The sequence below is a fragment of the Bison bison genome, unplaced genomic scaffold (assembly GCF_000754665.1).
Source record: "Bison bison bison isolate TAMUID 2011002044 unplaced genomic scaffold, Bison_UMD1.0 scf7180017864485, whole genome shotgun sequence".
Taxonomy (NCBI): Eukaryota; Metazoa; Chordata; class Mammalia; order Artiodactyla; family Bovidae; genus Bison; species Bison bison.
In genome coordinates, this window is record NW_011495045.1 from 5,933,858 (window position 1) to 5,952,683 (window position 18,826).

The 18,826-nt window shown below is 43.7% G+C and overlaps 1 protein-coding gene across 1 annotated transcript in view; it reads left to right on the forward strand.

The window, feature by feature from the left end:
- LOC105005081 (cytochrome P450 27C1) overlaps window positions 1-2,952 on the forward strand; it is a 21,183-nt gene extending 18,231 nt beyond the window's left edge. The window contains exon 9 of the mRNA XM_010862933.1: window positions 2,836-2,952. Within this exon, the coding sequence (XP_010861235.1) occupies window positions 2,836-2,952 (117 nt within the window). The remainder of the gene's footprint in view (window positions 1-2,835) is intronic.
- The last annotated feature ends 15,874 nt before the right edge of the window (window positions 2,953-18,826 follow it).

The window sequence follows — 18,826 nt, forward strand, 5'->3', positions numbered from 1 at the left end:
ATGGTGGCTTCAGGCAAACGGACTCCAGTCCCACTTCTGCCAGTCTGTGGTTCCGACACCCTGGGCAGGCCGCTCCGCAACTCTCTAAGCCTGTTCCTCATCCACAAAGCGGGCCAGATACCTGCCTCTTGGGTGTGTGAGGGGTGAAAGTGGTCTGTGCACAGAGTCTGGGTGGCAGCCTTTGGGGTTTGCACGCCTGTTCTCGGTGTCTGCTCCCAGGGACTGGGAAGGCCCTGGCTCCCTGAGTGATGCTGTGGGCTCCACGGGCACATCTCTGACAGGCAGAGTTCATTGCTTGCTGAGAGCCGTTCAGACAGCTGGCAGGGAGCTCACTGCCTCCTGGCTCTGATGGCCTGGACAGTTACAGGGGACGCCAAGGACAAGAGGCAGCTGAGGGCCCAGATGGGTGGACTGGGAGAGGATCAGAAACGGCGTGTTTGGTGGTGGGGACCAGGGTTTTATTTGCTTCTTTTAACATACTTGTGTACCTGATGAAGTTCTTGCTTCAAGAGTTCTCATTTCTACTGCAAGTGTAGAGAGGGAAAATCATTATTTGTTATTTCCAAGAGAGAAAAAGAAAAAGGAAAGGCACAGATAAACAGCACTAGGAATGAGAAAAAAGGCGTAGCTGCAAATGCCGTGGAGGATTATTTTTAAATCAAGAAAAGACTGCAAACAGCTATTTTTCTTTTTTTACAGAAATGCCCTGTCACCAAACCAAGTATGTTCAGGAATGCAAGGATGGCCCACCTCAGGATAGAATTTATCACAATGGGAGAAATTAACGGACAAAATTTTATGACCATCTCCCAAAATAACTGATAAAATTCAACACCCATTCATGAAGAAAATCTCTTAGCACAACAACAATGGAAGGGCTTTCCTTCAGCAAATAAATAGTGTCTATCCCAACAGAACAGAGACTGTGCCTGTGGCCTATGGGAAGGCATGGATTGGTTTTAATGCTGCAATAATAACATGTTTTCTTGAAATCAGGAATAAGACATTCATATTGCACAGAGAATGTTTGGAAGATACACCTCTGCTCCTTGGGAGGCAGAGTCTTGAAGTGGAACGAGGGCCTTGTTTTTTGTTTTTATGCCTCCTGCATAGTTTTACTTTTTCAGTGAGCATGTACTGCCATTCAGAAAGGCAGAAAATCCATGTGGGATGTTGGCCTTAGAGTGAGAAGTGCGTGTGCGTCCTCCCACTGCCACAGGGGGCTGTGCCAGCAGTTCTGTGAGGTCAGAACAAAGAGTCAGAGATCCGATGTTGAGGTGACGGCCTCTTGATGCCAGAGCATTCTAGATCTGCCTGAACGCGGGTCATTGCGCTTGGCTCTCTAACGATGACAAGGGGTAGTTCGGTCTGTGTCTTCACTGCAGCCCCGCTCCCTGCCTGACCCCCGCCCAGCTCACCTGAAGGACCCATCAGTGCACACTGTTGCTTTGCCTGGGAGACGAGGCTGGAGAGTCGGGGTGGAGCGGGTTGGGGCACCCGCATCCCATGTGGTGATACAGGTTCTCCAGCGCCTATGCTCTGTTAGGTGGTTGGAGTGGGGGAGGGAAGAGTGGCTGTCTGCCCCTTGCACGGTCCGCACGGGCTTGTGAGCCAGGCCCTGCCTCCCCTCCAGGGACCAGTGCGGTTCTGACAGAGGTCGGTAGAGAAGGTTGCCTTTTTTTCCTCTAAGCTTGGAGGTGATTTTGAAAATCAGGCCATGGCCAATTGATGGGGACATTAGTGCTTGAGGCTGATGGGTCCTTAGGTGCTCTTTAAAGCTGGTCATTTAGATACTTTGCAGTTTCACCCTGAGAGAGAGGACTACTTCTGCTTTGGAACCATAGAAGTGAGAAATGGAATCAAAGGTGCAAATGAAGAATATTTAAATTAAGGACAGTAATGGGTGAAGTCTGGATGCTCTGCCTCCTCCTGACAGCTGTGTGTGTCCCACCACTGAGGTGGCTGCAGATTCTAAACCTTGGAATTTCACTTTGTTCTTTTCTCCTTCCTTTCTCCTTTCATTCCTTCTTTTTCTAGACCTACAGTGGAACCAATAGAGTTAGAATTTTGAACTGGCTAATAAAATACAAGTTATTTGAACATTTTGTTACCAAGCAAAGTTCATGTGCCCAACACACTGAGGCCAAACCAACCAGAACATCAGACTTTGGAGCAGTAAAAGGTTTATTACAGAGTCAAGCAGAAAGAATGGGTGGCTTGTGCTCAAAACCCTTGATCTAGTCAATGGTTTGGGGGGAGAAACTTTTCTAGGCAAAATTTGGGGTGCGGCTGCAGGGTGCATGACTTTCTTCTGGTTGGTTGATGGTAAGTTGACAGGGCGGTGCTCCAGGAATCTTGTGTTCAGCGTGACTTTACCCTCTTCCACCTAGGTGGGGTCCTTAGTTCTGCAGAAGAGCTCTAGTACACTGTTATGTGTATCCCTTGAGGAGGAATCAGGACTCTGACTGCTGTCCCCTTGTTTCTGCATCCCCTCCCTTCACTAATTAGTAACTGGGTGATTCCCTCTTTGGAACTCAGGGAAGGTCAAGGAGGCCTAATGAAGCCTATTTCTTTCAAACAAGAAATGTGGGACATGAAGGCTTTTGTGCCCAGGAACCCCACAAAATCCTACTCAGTTTCAGTTCTGCCTGCATATCTGTTCCATGGACCTCCCAGTAAGTCACTGGATGTGCCAGACTCCCGATCAGGACATGAGGCTGTTTCTCACATCTCTTGTTCCCTTGGTTTCCTGCAGCTGGAGCTATGATGAGAGTGCAGGTGCTGCAGAGTTTCTGCTATCCCAATTTTAAAACCCTTCTCTCTTTCTCGTTTTAGCTGCTTCAGCATTTTGAGATCAAAACATCTCCTTGGACTAAAACTGTTCATGCAAAAACCCATGGGCTTCTGATGCCAGGGGAGCCCATCCACGTGCGTTTTGTTAACAGAAAGTGAGCCTGGCGTTTTTCACCCAGCCACCAGACCGACACACAGCAGGTGTCTGTGGGCCATGGATGACGGCAGGGAAGGAAAGAATCCCTTCTCAGGCGATCTTGGTCGTAGACTGGCCTCCTTGGTCCTGGGAAACTTTGAAATCTTTTTGCAAAGTAATGTGAGAAGATTACTTTTGCATTCCAGAGTTGCTTTTTTTTTTGGTTTGTTTTTGAGTAACAGCTGTTGAGAAGCCAGTGGCACTGAATTCTCAGGCCTCATATGGTGTCTTGCCCTTGGACTCTCCTCTGCATTTGGGCCAAGAAGTGTTGGTATACTTACAGATTCAGTGCTTGAACATACCTTCTCTGATACTGCATCAGGACTGCATCTTAGGACAGAATTCCAACTTCTTATCTTGAAGAGGAAACATTAGAGGCTTCTGTAGAACAGACCTGTGGTTGCCAAGGAGGGTGGGTGAGGGAGAGAAAGATTGGGAATGTAGAATTAGCTGTATAGTACAGGAAACTGTATTCAGTATCCTGGGATAAGCCATAATGTAAAGGAATATGAAAAAGAATGTACATATATGTATAACTGAATCACTTGCTGTACAGCAGAACTTAACATTGTAAATCAACTGTAATAAAATAAATTTTAAAAAAGAATGCTTCTGTAATACCATAATTTTGGGAAGTGACTCATATGGGGATTTGAACCCACATGCCAGGACTTGAACACAGCCTAAATCTGATTGGAACTTGAACCAGTGGTCTTTTAATTAGAATCACTCACCTGGGGTCTGGACTTACTGAGGCTCAGGTTCTTTGTGTCTCAGTGCAGAAAGAATTCAATGAGAGACATATTAATAGGTAAGAGGTGGGTTTGTTTAGAGAGATGCACATTGCATAGACAGCATGCAGCCTATCTCAGCAGGCAAGAGTGGCCTGGGGAGAAATACACTCCCTGTTCTCCTCCTGGCCAGAGTCTAAACCTCCTGCCTAGGGTTCAGGATGGGGAACACATGTATACCTGTGACAGATTCATTTTGATATATGGCAAAACCAATACAATATTGTAAAGTTAAATAAAATAAAATTAAAATAAATAAATAAATAAAAGAATGGTGGCACACAAAAAAGAGGCATTTTAACTTTGGACTTTAATAAAAGAGTAAATTCAACAAGGACCTACTATATAGCACATGAAACTCAGTGTTATGTGCCAGCCTGGATGGGAGGGGGACTTGGGGAAGAATGGATACGTGTATATGGATGGCTGAGTCCCTTCACTGTCCACCTAAAACTACCATAACACTCTTAATCAGCTATACACCAATACAAAATAAAAAGTTTAAAGTTTGGAAAAAAAGAAAAATAAAAAAATAAACCTCCTGCCTAACTTCTCGTTGTCCCCACCCTCGTGTGTGCAGTTTCCTCCCTGTGTGTCCAGTCCTGTGCGGGGATTTTTTCAGGTGATGTGAGCTAGGCTCTGGTCTCTGGACCCTGCAGACTCTGAGTGGGGGATGGGATCAGGCTCCCTCTGAGAGGCTCCAGAAGCGCCCCCTCCCCCGCACTTGTCTGGCGAGGGTTGTAGCCCCCAGCCTGGGGTTAGGGAGGAGAATGTGAGGTCCCTGCCATGCACTGTTCACAGTTTGCTCTGTTTGCAGCCATTGCATCCTTACTGGAAAAGATACAGCCCAAGGGGAAGTCCTTGTTCCTCAGTCACCGCTACCGTCCACAGAGCTGGGGTCTGGCCTTTGAGCTGACGCTGGAGACAGGACCTGCTGATGTGGGTGTCTGTGCTTGGCTTTCTCATTCTTTCACACCAGAGGCAGTGCTGGTCTAGAATGGACCCTGAACCCTCCCTTGAGTGGAATGGGATTGGGGTGGGGAGCAGATCCTGACAGACACTTAGAGCCCCGCCCATTGCCTTGTCTTCTAGTTCTGCAAACCTTTTATTTAAAGTGCTAATTTAATGGTCCTGGGATCTGTATTCTTGCCCGGGAAATCCCAGGGACAGAGGAGCCTGGCAGGCTACAGTCCACAGGGTTGCAAGAGTCGGGACATGACTTAGTGACTAACAACTTTATGATGTGGAAACTTGCTCTGTGGCTTCATACAGGGTTAATTTATGAAAATGTTCCGTGATGCTTGCTGGATGAAGGGCTCCATATCTGTCTTCTTATGCCAGGCTTGCTGTTGTGCTGCTGAAAACATCTGTATGCTTCCTAATGCTTGCCTCTCCGTCATTAAGAATGGTGTATTAAGAATCCCCACTCTAATCGTGGAGTTGTCAGTTTTTGCATATTGCAACTTCAGTTCATGTTATTACGTGCATCTGAGTACTGTTTTATCTTTCTGGTGAAATGCTCCATTCATCATCATGTAATAACTCTCTTGATCCCTCCAGGCACTTTGGCCTTAGAGTCTCTTTTTATCTGATAGTGATTTAGGAATTCCAACTTTATTTTATTTGCCTGGCACTACTATGCCTATTAGTTCCCTTTCCCCACCCCCCCTAGTCTTTTACTTTTAATCATATTGTCTTCTTTTTGTTTTAGATGTGTCTCTTGTAAATAGAATGTAGTCAGGTTTTTTTTTTTAAATCCCACTTGGTGATCTCTGTCATTTGACTCTTTTTTTTAAAAAAAATTATTTAATTGAGGTATACGTGATTTACATTGTTGAATCACAATAAAATGATTCAGTTATACATGTCTGTATATACATTGTTTTTCATATTCTTTTCCATTATGGTTTATTACAGGATATTGAACATAGTCCCCTGTATTATACAATAGGGCCTTGTTGTTTATCCATTCTATGTGTAATAGTTTGCATCTGCTAACCCCAAACTCCTACTCCATCCCTCCCCCACCCCTCTTGTCATTTAACTCTTTTTTTTTTTTTTTTGAAGGAAAAAAATGTAATCCTGCCTCTCTTAGTGACAGAAATTTCAGAGAAGACAAAAATGGCAACAGACTTCTAGATGAAGATATTGTCAGAGTTCTGATTAAATCATTACATTCCCTTGAACATGAAAGTGTTAGTTGCTCAGTCGTGTCTTACTCTTTTTGACTCCATGGACTGTAGCCTGCCAGGCTCCTCTGTCCATGGGATTCCTCAGGCAAGAACACTGGAGTGGGTAGCCACTCCCTTCTCCAGAGGATCTTCCTGACTCTGACGCCTATTGGTGACAGCAGCTCCCTACAACCGTGAGGATGTGGTTGGTGGGCAGTTTGCAAAGCCTCTCAGGGTCAGCTGTGTCCACCCCTGCTTTGAGAGGGTCTCTGCTGACCAGTTAAGTGCTGGCTGCTTACATAACCTTCTAGAAAAGGGACCCCCAGAATAACTTTCCTGGGCCTGCCAAGCCCAACCAGCCTCCCAGCCCAGCAGGGCAGACCAGATGGTGCCAGGGCTGAGGACGGTAGTAGAGACAGCACGGGAGGGCCGCCTCCATGCCCTGTGTGGGCCGCTCAGTGCCCAGGACTTCTCCTTGGGGAGAGAGCCAGGAGTCCCTGTCCCCACTCCTAGCCCTCCTTTTCATCTCTGGTGATCCAGGCAGGGTCTGCCTTTGCGGAGCACCCCTGAGGACCATGGTGCTTTGCTCTTGATAAGATGGGAAACTCTTGGAAGACCCTGATCTAAGCATGGCATGATCAGATTTTGGCTTTGCAGACTCCCTGGCTCTGCTGGTGGAGATGGCAGGGGAGATAGCCAGTGCAGGAATCCTCTCCAGTAGCTGAAGCGTGCGTGGAGTGGAAGTCAGACCCTTCCTGTGCTGGTGCTGGAGAAAATCAGGGCACCAGCTGCCCTGCCTGTTGCCCTGTAGATTTGCCCTAAGGTTCCTGGTCTTCAGGGCTTTCCTGGTAGCCCAGCTAGTAAAGACTTCACCTGCAATGCAGGAGACCTGGGTTTGATCCCTGAGTTGGGGAGATCCCCTGGAGGATGACATGACAACCCTCTCCAGTACTCTTGCCTGGAGAATCCCCATGGACAGAGGAGCCTGGCGGACTACAGTACCTGGGGTCTCAAAGAGTCAGACATGACTGAGCGCCTAAGCACAGCACAGTACTCCTGCATGAGACATAAAGCAACAAACTACACAAAATGTAATGCTTCTAAGAGGATTCATTACCCAATAACAGTTACATAACTATTAATGTGTTAGCCAAGAGCTATCTTCCCACTGAATTACTCAAAAATGCATTCCTTTAGGACAGCCAAGAGATGAAAACACATCAATGGGTATCATCAAAATAGAAACATGAACACATCCACATACAGTCCTCCCTTCATACTTCCTTCTATCCCTCCGCTGCCAACCTAAATGAACAAGTCCTGATGTATACTTCTCAGAGATTGTATAACCAACCCCGGGTCCAAAATGCTTTTTAAAAATCAATGATAACAAAGATATTTAAAAATTGGTTAATTCAATAGCTCTATTTTTTAACCATACTTTGTCACTTCAGGACATTGAAAAAGCCTAGATGTTGCAAAATAGTGACGTTTATCCACAGTAAACATAGGTACTTTACAAAACTGCACATACAGGTGTATGGTTATGATCTAAAACTATCTTCTAGGTAATGGAGATTAGCCAAAAGCCCTTCTGCTCACCCTTCTTCTTACCCTCCTCCAGCATTTTGGTGAAAACATACCAGACTACATCTAGCTCCAAGAGGTGGATTAACATAGGCACTCCCAGAAGACACAGCCCTTCCTAAGAACCAACTAAAGGTCATTTATTAAGTGGTTATTTTATTACCTCTACTTTGTATATACTGTGGGCATTATAACTTGCTTATTCTTTATGGCACGGCAATATTAACTAAAATGCACAAACAGAACAATGGCTCAACAGTGTGAACTTGTCTAAAGATTGATGGGTATTGAGCCCTGCTCTCTGCATGTCCTTCCCTGTCCCTTCCCTCCATCCCCACCACCCAGTGAAGAGTCATCTTACTCTCCAAGACTCGTTTAACAATTCCACTCCCCAAACACAACCATTCGTATAAATTAACAGAATAAAGTACTTAAAAGTGTTACTTTAACTCTCTACTTTCAAAATAGGTTGTGTACTTCTACACATCTAGAAAGGCTGGATGTTTCAAATAAGGAAAGTCATGTCTGACTCTTTGAGACCCCATGGACTGCAGCCCACCAGGCTCCTCTGTCCATGGAGATGCTCCAGGCAAGAATAGTGGAGTGGGCTGCCATTTCCTCCTCCAGGGAATCTTCCCAACCCAGGAAGGGTTGTTTCCTGGGTCTCCTGCACTGCAGGCGGATTCTTTACACACTGAGCCACTTGGGAGATGTTTCAAATAAGGACTTAAGTTTGTCCACTATATACACAGTAGTGTTGAATAAACTGCACACATGTGACAATGATTCTCTCCGAAAGTGTTTTCTATGAAGAAACATTCTAGTCTAGAACATTTCATTGCTCCAGTTCCTCCTTTTTGCCATCCATCTAACAGTGGGCAGTGAGTATAGACACGTGTATCACTTACCTGTGATTGACAATTTCACTTCCAAAGGTCCTTTTCAGAAGATGGCCTTTCAATGAATTTTAACACAAAGTGTAAAAAATGTGTTAATTTACTAACCCTACTTTTGTCAGACATTGGCAACCTCTTTGTTATCTAGAGAATAAAGACCAGATATTATAAAACTGGGACCCATTTGTCCAGTATATACATAATATATACAGTAAAGTTAAAATGCATTTAATATATGGAGCAGTGGTAAGCTGAAATGTTCTAAAAGCATCATATTGCAATTTTCCTTCCAACCTCCCTCAACCCAATGAAAAAGCACAGTATACTGTTCAGAGAGGAGGTTTAATAATTTCATTTCCAAAGACTGTGTGTATGCATGCTAAGTGGCTTCAATCTTGGTGGACTCTTTGAGACCCTATGGATGGCTTCTCTGTCCTTTGGATTCTCCAGGCAAGAGTGGGTTGCCATGCCCTCCTCCAAGGAATCTTCCCAACCCAGGGATCGAACCCATTGACAAAGTTTAAAATTGAAAGGAGAATCCAAGTTCTTGTTTGCAGAGCTGAAGAATGAACTTCACAAACACACAAACACTCTTGGTAGCAAGCAAACAGAATTTATTTCAGAGAGAAAGAAGTAAAAAACTCAGCATAGACCCTACAAGAGGGTGAAGTGCCTGAAGAGGCAGGACTTACAGCAGTTTATATTCTTACTAGTATTGATTTGTACCCTTTTAATTGGCTCTTACTTTTAACACATATCATTTCTAACCAATCAGGTTAAAGGTTGCAATGTTTAACTTGACATCTTTATGGCTTCTTTTGATCCTCAGATTCTTAGTTTTCTTAGACATTAAGTCATCACCCCTTCACCTTTTCTCATGACCTCTGGCCATTTTACAAAGGACCAGACGTATGGGCTAAAGATTAATGATCTCCAATTGTTTTTCCCTCAGGCATATGGAACAGAAGTTAATTACTACTCTTTCCTGGATCTGAGTGCTGGTAATTTATCAGACCAAGGACACACTCCTCTGCCAGCCAGGAATTTGGGACAAAGGGTGTAGCTTTAGGTTAATGGAGCGGGATGTTTATTGAAACAGGCTGAGATCTCAGAGTTCCCACACTAATTGCTTAACAATTTCTACCTCAAAATGATTCTATATCTGCCTTCTTTAAATGAAAAGACCTCACAAGGTTTAACCTTGGCCACCTTCTTCTGTCATATGTGTTTTTGTCATTCGGTATTTTGGTTTCACCGTTTCTATCCTCTGTATTATTCATTATTGTAGTTATGGTTTTATATATATTCATTTATTTCCTGCACCTCAGATCTTTCTTATGGTTTTAATTTCTTTCTTGCTGAAGAACATCACTTAGAAGGTCTAGCAATAAAAATCTATCAGTGGCAAACTCAATTTTTGCCTGGAAATGTCTTTATTTCATGCTCATTTTTGGTCACATTTTCAAATTTTATGTAAATAGTGCACACTGTATTATTACACCACAGCCTGATTTCCCCCCTCTCAACAGTCATTTTAAACGTTATTCATGCAGTTACATGTAACTGTTTCTTTCATTTTAACTCTTACAGTATCTCATTATATTAATACAGCACAATTTATCTACCCATTCTCTTGGAAGAAGACTTTCAAGAGAATTCATTTTTTAAATTTATTTTATAATTTATATAATTATAATCAAAAATTGGTTCAAAATCAGGAAAGGAGTACATCAAAGCTGTATATTGTCACTCTGCTTATTTAACTTATGTGCAGAGTACATCATGTGAAACGCCGAGCTGGAAGAAGCACAAGCTGGAATCAAGATTGCCAGGAGAAATATCAGTAACCTCAGATATGCAGATGGAACCACCCTAAAATGGCAGAAAGCAAGAGGAACTAAAGAGCCTCTTGATGAAGGTGAAAGACGAGAGTGAAAAACCTGGCTTAAGACTCAACATTAAAAAAATGAAGAACATGGCATCCGGTCCCATCACTTCATGGCAAACAAATGGGGAAGAAATGGAAGGAGTGGCAGATTTTATTTTCTTGGGTTCCAAAATCACTGTGGATGGTGACTGCTGCCACATCCAGCAGAGCAGGGGAAAAAGACCTGAAATGGAGGCAAACATAATGAAAAAGACAGACACATATAACTTGGCATCGGGGAGTTAGGGGGCCCTACTCCTCTCCATGGCAGGAAGACAAAATGGCTCCTTTCAACCTGTGCTTTTATTGGCAGAAGTCACATGAGATCATTAAGAAATAGCTATACTAGGAAGTTTGATCAGCACGTCATAAAGAGGGAGTAAAGTTAAGGCTCTGTTGTCGATCAGGAACATCTTGTTTTGTTTCCATGGGGACAGACGCAGGGGCTGGCAGTGAAATGGAGCAGAGAGCACGTCCCGCCCCGAAAACGTCTGTCTGGCATGCTTACTAGGATGATTACGAGGGCACCTCCAGTCATGGGGCAGGCTCTGGGCTCTGCTCCTCCCCCTGCAACAGACTGCAGCCATTAAATTAAAAGATGTTTGCTCCTTGGAAGATAAGCTATGACAAACATAGAAAATGTACTAAAAAGCAGATAAATTACTTTGCTGGCAAAGGTCTGTATAGTCAAAGCTATGGTTTTCCAGTAGTCTTGTATGGATGTGAGAGTTGGACCATAAAGAAGGCTGAGTGCCAAAGAATTGGTGCTTTCAAACTGTGGTGTTGGAGAAGACTCTTGAGAGCCCCTGGGGCAGCAAGGGGGTCAAATCAGTCAATCCTAAAGAAAATCAACCCTGAATATTCGTTGGAAGGGCCGATGCTGAAGTTCCAATACTTTGGCCACCTGATGGGAAGAACTGACTTGATGGAAAGGACCCTCATGCTGGGAAAGGTTGAGGGCAAGAGGAAAAAAGGGTGACAGGGAATAAGATGGTTAGATATCATCACTGACTCAACGGACAAGAATTTGAGCAAACTTCAGGAGACAGTGAAGAACAGGGAAGCCTAGCATGCTGCAGCCCATTGTGTTACAGAGTTGGGCATGACTTAGCAACTGAGCAACAGCAACAGCAGTGACTATAATTATTTTATAACAAAATAATTCTATTTATTTTATAATATTAAATCTGTTTTATAACTATTATTATAATACTTTTTTTGTGAAAAATTTCTAACAACCACCATATATAGCGTAATGAAACATGATGTATTCACCCTCAACAATGATCAACTCATAACCAATCTAGTTTTGTGCATATCTCCACTCTCTAGATTATTTGAAGTAAACCCTACACATAGTATCATTACATCTGTTAACATAAGAATTAATAAAAACCCCATTATACCATGATAACACCTAAAAGTTTAGCAATGCTTCATTATTATTATTAAATGTCTAGTCACTATTCAAAATTCTAGTTGTTTCATGACTATAATTTTTAAAAATAGTTTGAATCAATTCAAGTGAGGCCCAACCACTGAGACGGACTAATTTTCTCTCTTAAGTATCTTCTAGAGTTGTCTTTTTCTTCCTTTTTAAACATTTCCTTGCAATTTATTTGTTGAAGAAACCAAGGTGTTTGTCCTGTGCCAGTCCCCACAATCTGAGTGTTGCTGATCTTGTCCAGCATGCCCTTCTATCCCCTGTTTATCCTGTATATTTGTGGCTAGAGCCAGAAGTCACCTCATCCTCAACTCACTTAGCTGAGTACAGAACTATTAATTGTTATTTTCTTTCAGCATTTTGAAGATATTCTGTGGTCTTTAGGCGCTGCCTAGTATTAAGAGGTCTGAGTCAGCCTATCTGTACTTTGTAGCAATTTATCTTTTTTTCTCTGACTGTCCCTGTCCCTAAAGTTCTCCAATTTCATTATTTTTATTTCTCTTACTTACAGCTCATGCTACTGCTGCTGCTGCTGCTAAGTCGCTTCAGTCGTGTCCAACTCTGTGCGACCCATAGATGGCAGCCCACCAGGCTCTCCTGTCCCTGGGATTCTCCAGGCAAGAACACTGGAGTGGGTTGCCATTTCCTCTCCAATGCATGAAAGTGAAAAGTGAAAATGAAGTCACTCAGTCGTGTCCGACTCCAAGCGACCCCATGGGCTGCAGCCTACCAGGCTCCTCCATCCATGGAATTTGCCAGGCAAGAGTACTGGAGTGGGTTGCCATTGCCATACTCCCTAAATTGGAAGATTCATGTCCTTCATCAATTATGGAAAATTCTCAGCCATTATCTTTATAAGAAAATGTTCTTTCTCCTCTTCTTTCCATACACTCAGTTCAGTTCAGTCACTCAGTCGTGTGTGACTCTTTGCAACCCCATGAACTGCAGCATTCCAAGCCTCCCTGTCCATCACCAACTCCCAGAGGCCACCCAAACCCATGTCCATTGAGTTGGTGATGCCATCCAACCATCTCATCCTCTGTCGTCCCCTTCTCCTCCTGCCCTCAATCTTTCCCAGCATCAGGGTCTTTTCCAATGAGTCAACTCTTTGCATGAGGTGGCCAAAGTATTGGAGTTTCAGCTTCAACATCAGTCCTTCCAATGAACACTCAGGACTGATCTCCTTTAGGATGGACTGGTTGGATCTCCTTGCAGTCCAAGGGACTCTCAAGAGTCTTCTCCAACACTGCAGTTCAAAAGCATCAATTTTTCAGTGCTCAGCTTTCTTTATAGTCCAACTCTCACATCCATACATGACTACTGGGGAAACCAAAGCTTTGACTGGAAGGACCCTTGTTGGCAAAGTAATGTCTCTGCTTTTTAATAGCTTTTTTTCCCAAGGAGCAAGCATCTTTTAATTTCATGGCTACAGTCACATCTGCAGTGATTTTGGAGCCCAAGAAAATAAAGTTTTTCACTGTTTCCATTGGTTCCCCATCTATTTACCATGAAATGATGGGACCAGATGCCATGATCTTAGTTTTCTGAATGTTGAGTTTTAAGCCAAGCTTTTCACTCTCCTCTTTCACTTTCATCAAGAGGCTCTTTAGTTCTTCTTTGCTTTCTGCCATAAGGCTGGTGTCATCTGCATATCTGAGATTATTGATATTTATCCCGGCAATCTTGATTCCAGCTTGTGCTTCTTCCAGCTCAGTGTGTCTGGTGATGTACTCTGTATATAAGTTAAATAAGCAGGGTGACAATATACAGCCTTGATGTACTCCTTTCCTGATTTGGAACCAATTTGTTGTCCCATGTCCAGTTTTAACTGTTGTTTCTTGACCTGCATACAGGTTTCTCAGGAAGCAAGTCAGGTGGTCTGGTATTCCCATATCTTTAAGCATTTTCCACAGTTTGTTGTGATCCACACAGTCAAAGCGAAGACATGTTTGTTATTATCACAATGCCTCCATGCGTGTGTGCTAAGTCTCTTCAGTCATGTACGACTCTTTATGACCTTGAGGACTGTAGCCCTCTAGGCTCCTCTGTCCATGGGATTCTTCAGGCAAGAATATTGGAGTGGGTTGCCATGCCCTCCTCCAAGGGATCTTCGGACCCAGGGATCGAACCTGGTCTCTTATGTCTTTTGCATCGGCAGGCAGGTTCTTTACCATTAGCGCCACCTGGAAAGCCCCTATTATCATAATAGAACACATTCGATTTTACTTGGTACTATTTCTGGATTTTTTCTTAATGAAAAAGAAAAAAGCATGGTATACTTAAGCAGCAGGGGGAAAAGATTCTATAGTTAATGGGAGCTTAATTATTATGATAATAATGGAGATAATTATTCTGATAAAATATGAAAGGTAAGACCTTTTGCACAGCATAACTTCTTGCATTTACTCCTTTTAGGAGCATATTTCTACTCTGGTAGAGTCAGGTACTTTTCTTAAAAAACTTTTTATTTTGCCTGGAGAATCCTATGGACAGGGAGCCTGGGAGGCTACAGCCCATAGAGTCGAACAGAGTCAGACACGACTGAAGTGACTTAGCATGCATGCATCAGATCAGATCAGATCAGATCAGTCGCTCAGTCATGTCCAACTCTTTGCGACCCCGTGAATCACAGCACGCCAGGCCTCCCTGTCCATCACCAACTCCCAGAGTTCACTCCGACTCACGTCCATCAAGTCGGTGATGCCATCCAGCCATCTCATCCTCTGTCGTCCCCTTCTCCTCCTGCCCCCAATCCCTCCCAGCATCGGAGTCTTTTCCAGTGAGTCAACTCTTCGCATGAGGTGGCCAAAGTACTGGAGTTTCAGCTTTAGCATCATTCCTTCCAAAGAAATCCCAGGGCTGATCTCCTTCAGAATGGACTGGTTGGACAATTAATAAACAATGTTGTGATAGTTTCAGGTGAACAGTGAAGGGACTGAGCCATACATATGCAAGTATCCAATCTCCCCCAAACTCTCCTCCCGGATAAAAGGTCATTTTAAGCAATACCCACTGAAGGGGACATGAAAGGGACATCTATTTTGTGTACTGGATTGTACATAATTACCTTTTGTGAATTCCTTTATTTAGACAACCATTTATTGTTTAATCAATGTGAATTCAGCATCTACCACACCCAGGCATTATTCCAGGAACACGGCAAAGTAGATGATGAGTTTCATCCTTCTTGGAGTCTTCATTTTAGTGCTTGGTTCTTACTCTCTGCCTCCCGGAAGCCACTGGCTTGCTGCCTGTTCTTGTTCTTTCAGACTGACACACAATCTAGCCTGTTTCAGTTTGAAACCTCAGCTTCTCTGTCTTCTCTCCTCTTTCTTTTTCACTTTTGTATAATATTGGAGAACTTCCAGAGTAAGACCTAGACTTCCAGAGGTGCTCCTATTATGTCTTAGCCTTCCTGATCAACAGGCTGAGTTGGTCTCAGCCTCCTAGTGAAAGTCACTCAGTCATATCTGACTCTTTATGGCCGTGTGAACCGTAGCCCACCAGGCTCCTTTGTCCTTGGGGTTCTCCAGGCAAGAATACTGGAGTGCCATTCCCTTCGCCAGGGCATCTTCCTGACACAGGGATCGAACCTGGATCTCCGACACTGCAGGTGGATCGGACCCAAGCCCAAGACCTTGTTAAGGACTGGGGGAAAATCACTGGGAATTAACGTACTTTATTTTAAACAAACCGGTGATGATGTTGATGAACAGATTCTATTTTAAGACACGGTAAGGATTTTCTATGACATAAGTAGCAGCAGCAGCAGCATAATCCCCACAAAGTTTTCCCTCAGTTCATTAACTTAGTGCCTCCTCTTTGATGTTATCTCCTTTGTTGAAATAAAGCAATAACCAGAGAGCCATCATGCAGTTTTATTATTTTATTGCTCTTTTGTAGGAGGAACAAATAGTGATGAAATGGATCCTAATGTTCTCTGAATTAAATTATTTATTGAAGCTGAAATTTTTAATATAATAGTGTACAACTCCAAGTCAAGATAGACCCCAAAGTGATAGAACATATTATTGTAGTTTTATCTTCTTATATTCTGGTATATCAGTGACCTACATGTACATTTCAAGAGAAGTTCTGAGCCAGAGTCCAGTGCTGACAGCAGAGCAGGTAACTCAGGGCTTATGAATCCTATTCTTTGCTGGCTTGATTTTTAGAAATCAGTTTTACTGTGGGCTAACTGCACTGGTATCTACCATGTCAGATATTTCAGTACTTTGCCTGTAGACTTACCTTGCCTACATACTTCAAGGCATGATGAGATAATTGACAGGACATAGCATTTGGCCCATTCAGTGGGTTTTCTATTACTAATGGCAAAGAAGCTCTCATTGCAAAAAGAAACTTGAATACAACTACGTTAATTTAGCTGAAATATCTTAACAAGTTACATAAAAGTATTCTAAGTAATAGTGGACATGCCAAGAAAAATATTTATGAGAACAAGAAGTTATATTTCACTTTCTTTTTTAAAAAGGAGATAGTTTCTTTTATAAATCAAGAACACATTCCAGAGTAAAATGTCTGAGTGGAACAATTAGTATCTTCTGAATCTTAGCTAACAACAAAGAAAGGTGGCGTGGTGGTAAAGAATCTGTCTACCAATACAGGAAGCAAAGAAATGGATATTCAGTCACTGGGTTGGGCAGATCCCCTGGAGGAGGAAATGGCAACCCACTCCGGTATGCTTGCCTGGAAAATTCCATGGACAGAGCAGCCTGGCAGGCTACAGTCTATGGGGTCGCAAAGAGTAATACAACGCCTTTTAAGTTTCTTTTTCACAGTGGGCCTTATTTTCTCCTTTATATCCAAGATCTATAGTTAACAATAATATTTTGTGTACTTTATTTTTATTGGAATATAATTGATGTACAATATTATGTTAGTTTCAGGTGTGCTACATGATTTTGGACCTCTCATTCTGACTTCTGTCTCTTATCTTTTCTTATAAAAGTTTCATCTCCATCTCTCCGTAGTGGGACTCTTGGGAATTGCTTCTGACTTATTTTCCAATTCACTATTGGTCTCTTCAGTGGACTTGTCCATTGAGTTTTCCATTTCAATAACCATTGTTTTCCACCCTATAAACACTTTTGGGTTTATTTTTAAAGCACGCCCAGTAACATATTTTAATAGTATCTTTCCCCTTTGTCGTGTTCTGACTCCTTCCTTTATTCGTAGATGACCTTAAATGTAATCACTCTACAACCTGTATCTGCCTGTTCTGTCGCCTGCAGTTCTTGGGAGTGCGGGTCAGTGGCTCGCGGTCTCTGTTGGCTGTCTCTCACAATGGCTTGTTCTTCACTTGCTCTGTGGGTCTGGACCACACATCCCTGTGGGTGGAGCTTCAGCTACAGAACATGTGCAGCCCAGACTGAAGGTCTTTATAGAACCCTCCTCAGGAGTGTTCACAGCACAGAGCTGCTGGTTTCTTGTTTCTCAGCAATGGGCTCCCGGACACTCAATGCACTGGGGTGGGCCTGTGGCTGTGTCTGTTCATGCACACATTTTAAGACAACTTGAGGCAAATTGGTTTATAACTCCACTCCCCTTTATTTCCACTGGACATGTTTTTGTGTATTCTTTGAAAGTGAAAAACTTTAAAGGCTCCTGGCTTTTTATTGGGGGGGGGTGGTGCTGAGTTCTAATGCCCCTCTTTGTCTCTAGATGTCTCTTGCCTTTGTGGCCATTAAAATGCAAGCCCTTTGGAAACTGCTATCCTCCCCCATCCAAGGCAGCTGAACTATTAGCCGTACTTTTTTTTTTTTTTATTCTGGTTTTCCTTTCTGCGGTGGGTCGAATAATGTCCCCCACCCGAAGATGTCTGCATCCTCACCTCCAGAACCTGAGAACACACAAGAGCACATGGCAAAAGGGGGCATCGAGGCTGCCGGTTATCCGGTGGCCCTGATGGGAGGAGCCACAGGGTCCACATGAGTGGGGGAGGGAGATCGAGGCTGCTGGTTATCCAGTGGGCCTGGTGGGAGGAGCCACAGGGTCCACATGAGTGGGGGAGGGAGATCGAAGCTGCCGGTTATCTGGTGGGCCTGATGGGAGGAGCCACAGGGTCCGCCTGTGAGGGAGAGGGGTGCGGGAGAGGCTCAGAGGGAAGTGTGACTATGGAAGAGTGGTCAGAGGGAGGCTGCTCTGCTGGCCAGGAAGGTGAGACAGGCCACAAGCCAAGAAAGGCAGGTGGCCTCCCGGATCTGAAAAAGCTACAGAAGTGGTTCTCCCCTAGAAAGCAGTCCGGTGAGAAGTGTGGAACTTCTGACCTTCAAAACTATAAGGAAGTAAATCTCACGTTGTCAGCCACTAGGTATATGGCCATTTGTTATGAGGGTGATAGAAAATGAACATACCCCCCAAGATATTTGGCTGTAAGTCTCTTTACTTTTCTGTGGACCCATCCATGTATTTAAAAGGACATTTATTATATTTCTCATGGTGTTTCTGGGTATTTCATAGCAGAGGGTTTTCACTTTGCAGTCTATCACATTGCTGTGAGCAGAAGCCCATACCTTCACTACTGAAAGATTCATTGTATCTTTATTTCCAGGCCTGTTTCGTTTGGGTTCTTGAATTGGTTTTTGTTGTTGTTGTTTGTTTTAAAACGATGTATTTATGGGACTTTGCTGGCGGTCTAGTGGTTAAAAGTCTGCTATGCAATGGAGGGGACACAAGTTTGATCCCTGGTCAGGGCCCTGAGATCCCACATGCCTTGGAGCAGCCGCTGAGCCTGCACACTCTGGAGCCCACGTGCCATAAGTAAGGAGTCCACGCAGCACAGCGAGAGATCTGCCTGCCGCAACAAGTACCTGACACAGCCAGATGGATCAGCATATGATTTAAAAATATGTATTTATTTACTTGGCTGCATCGGGTCTTAGCTGTGGCATGTGGGGCCTAGTTCCCTGACCAGGGATGGAACCGGGACCCTCGCTTTGGGAGCATGGAGTCCCAGCCATTGGGCCACCAGGGAAGTCCCTGGGTCCCTGCACTGTAT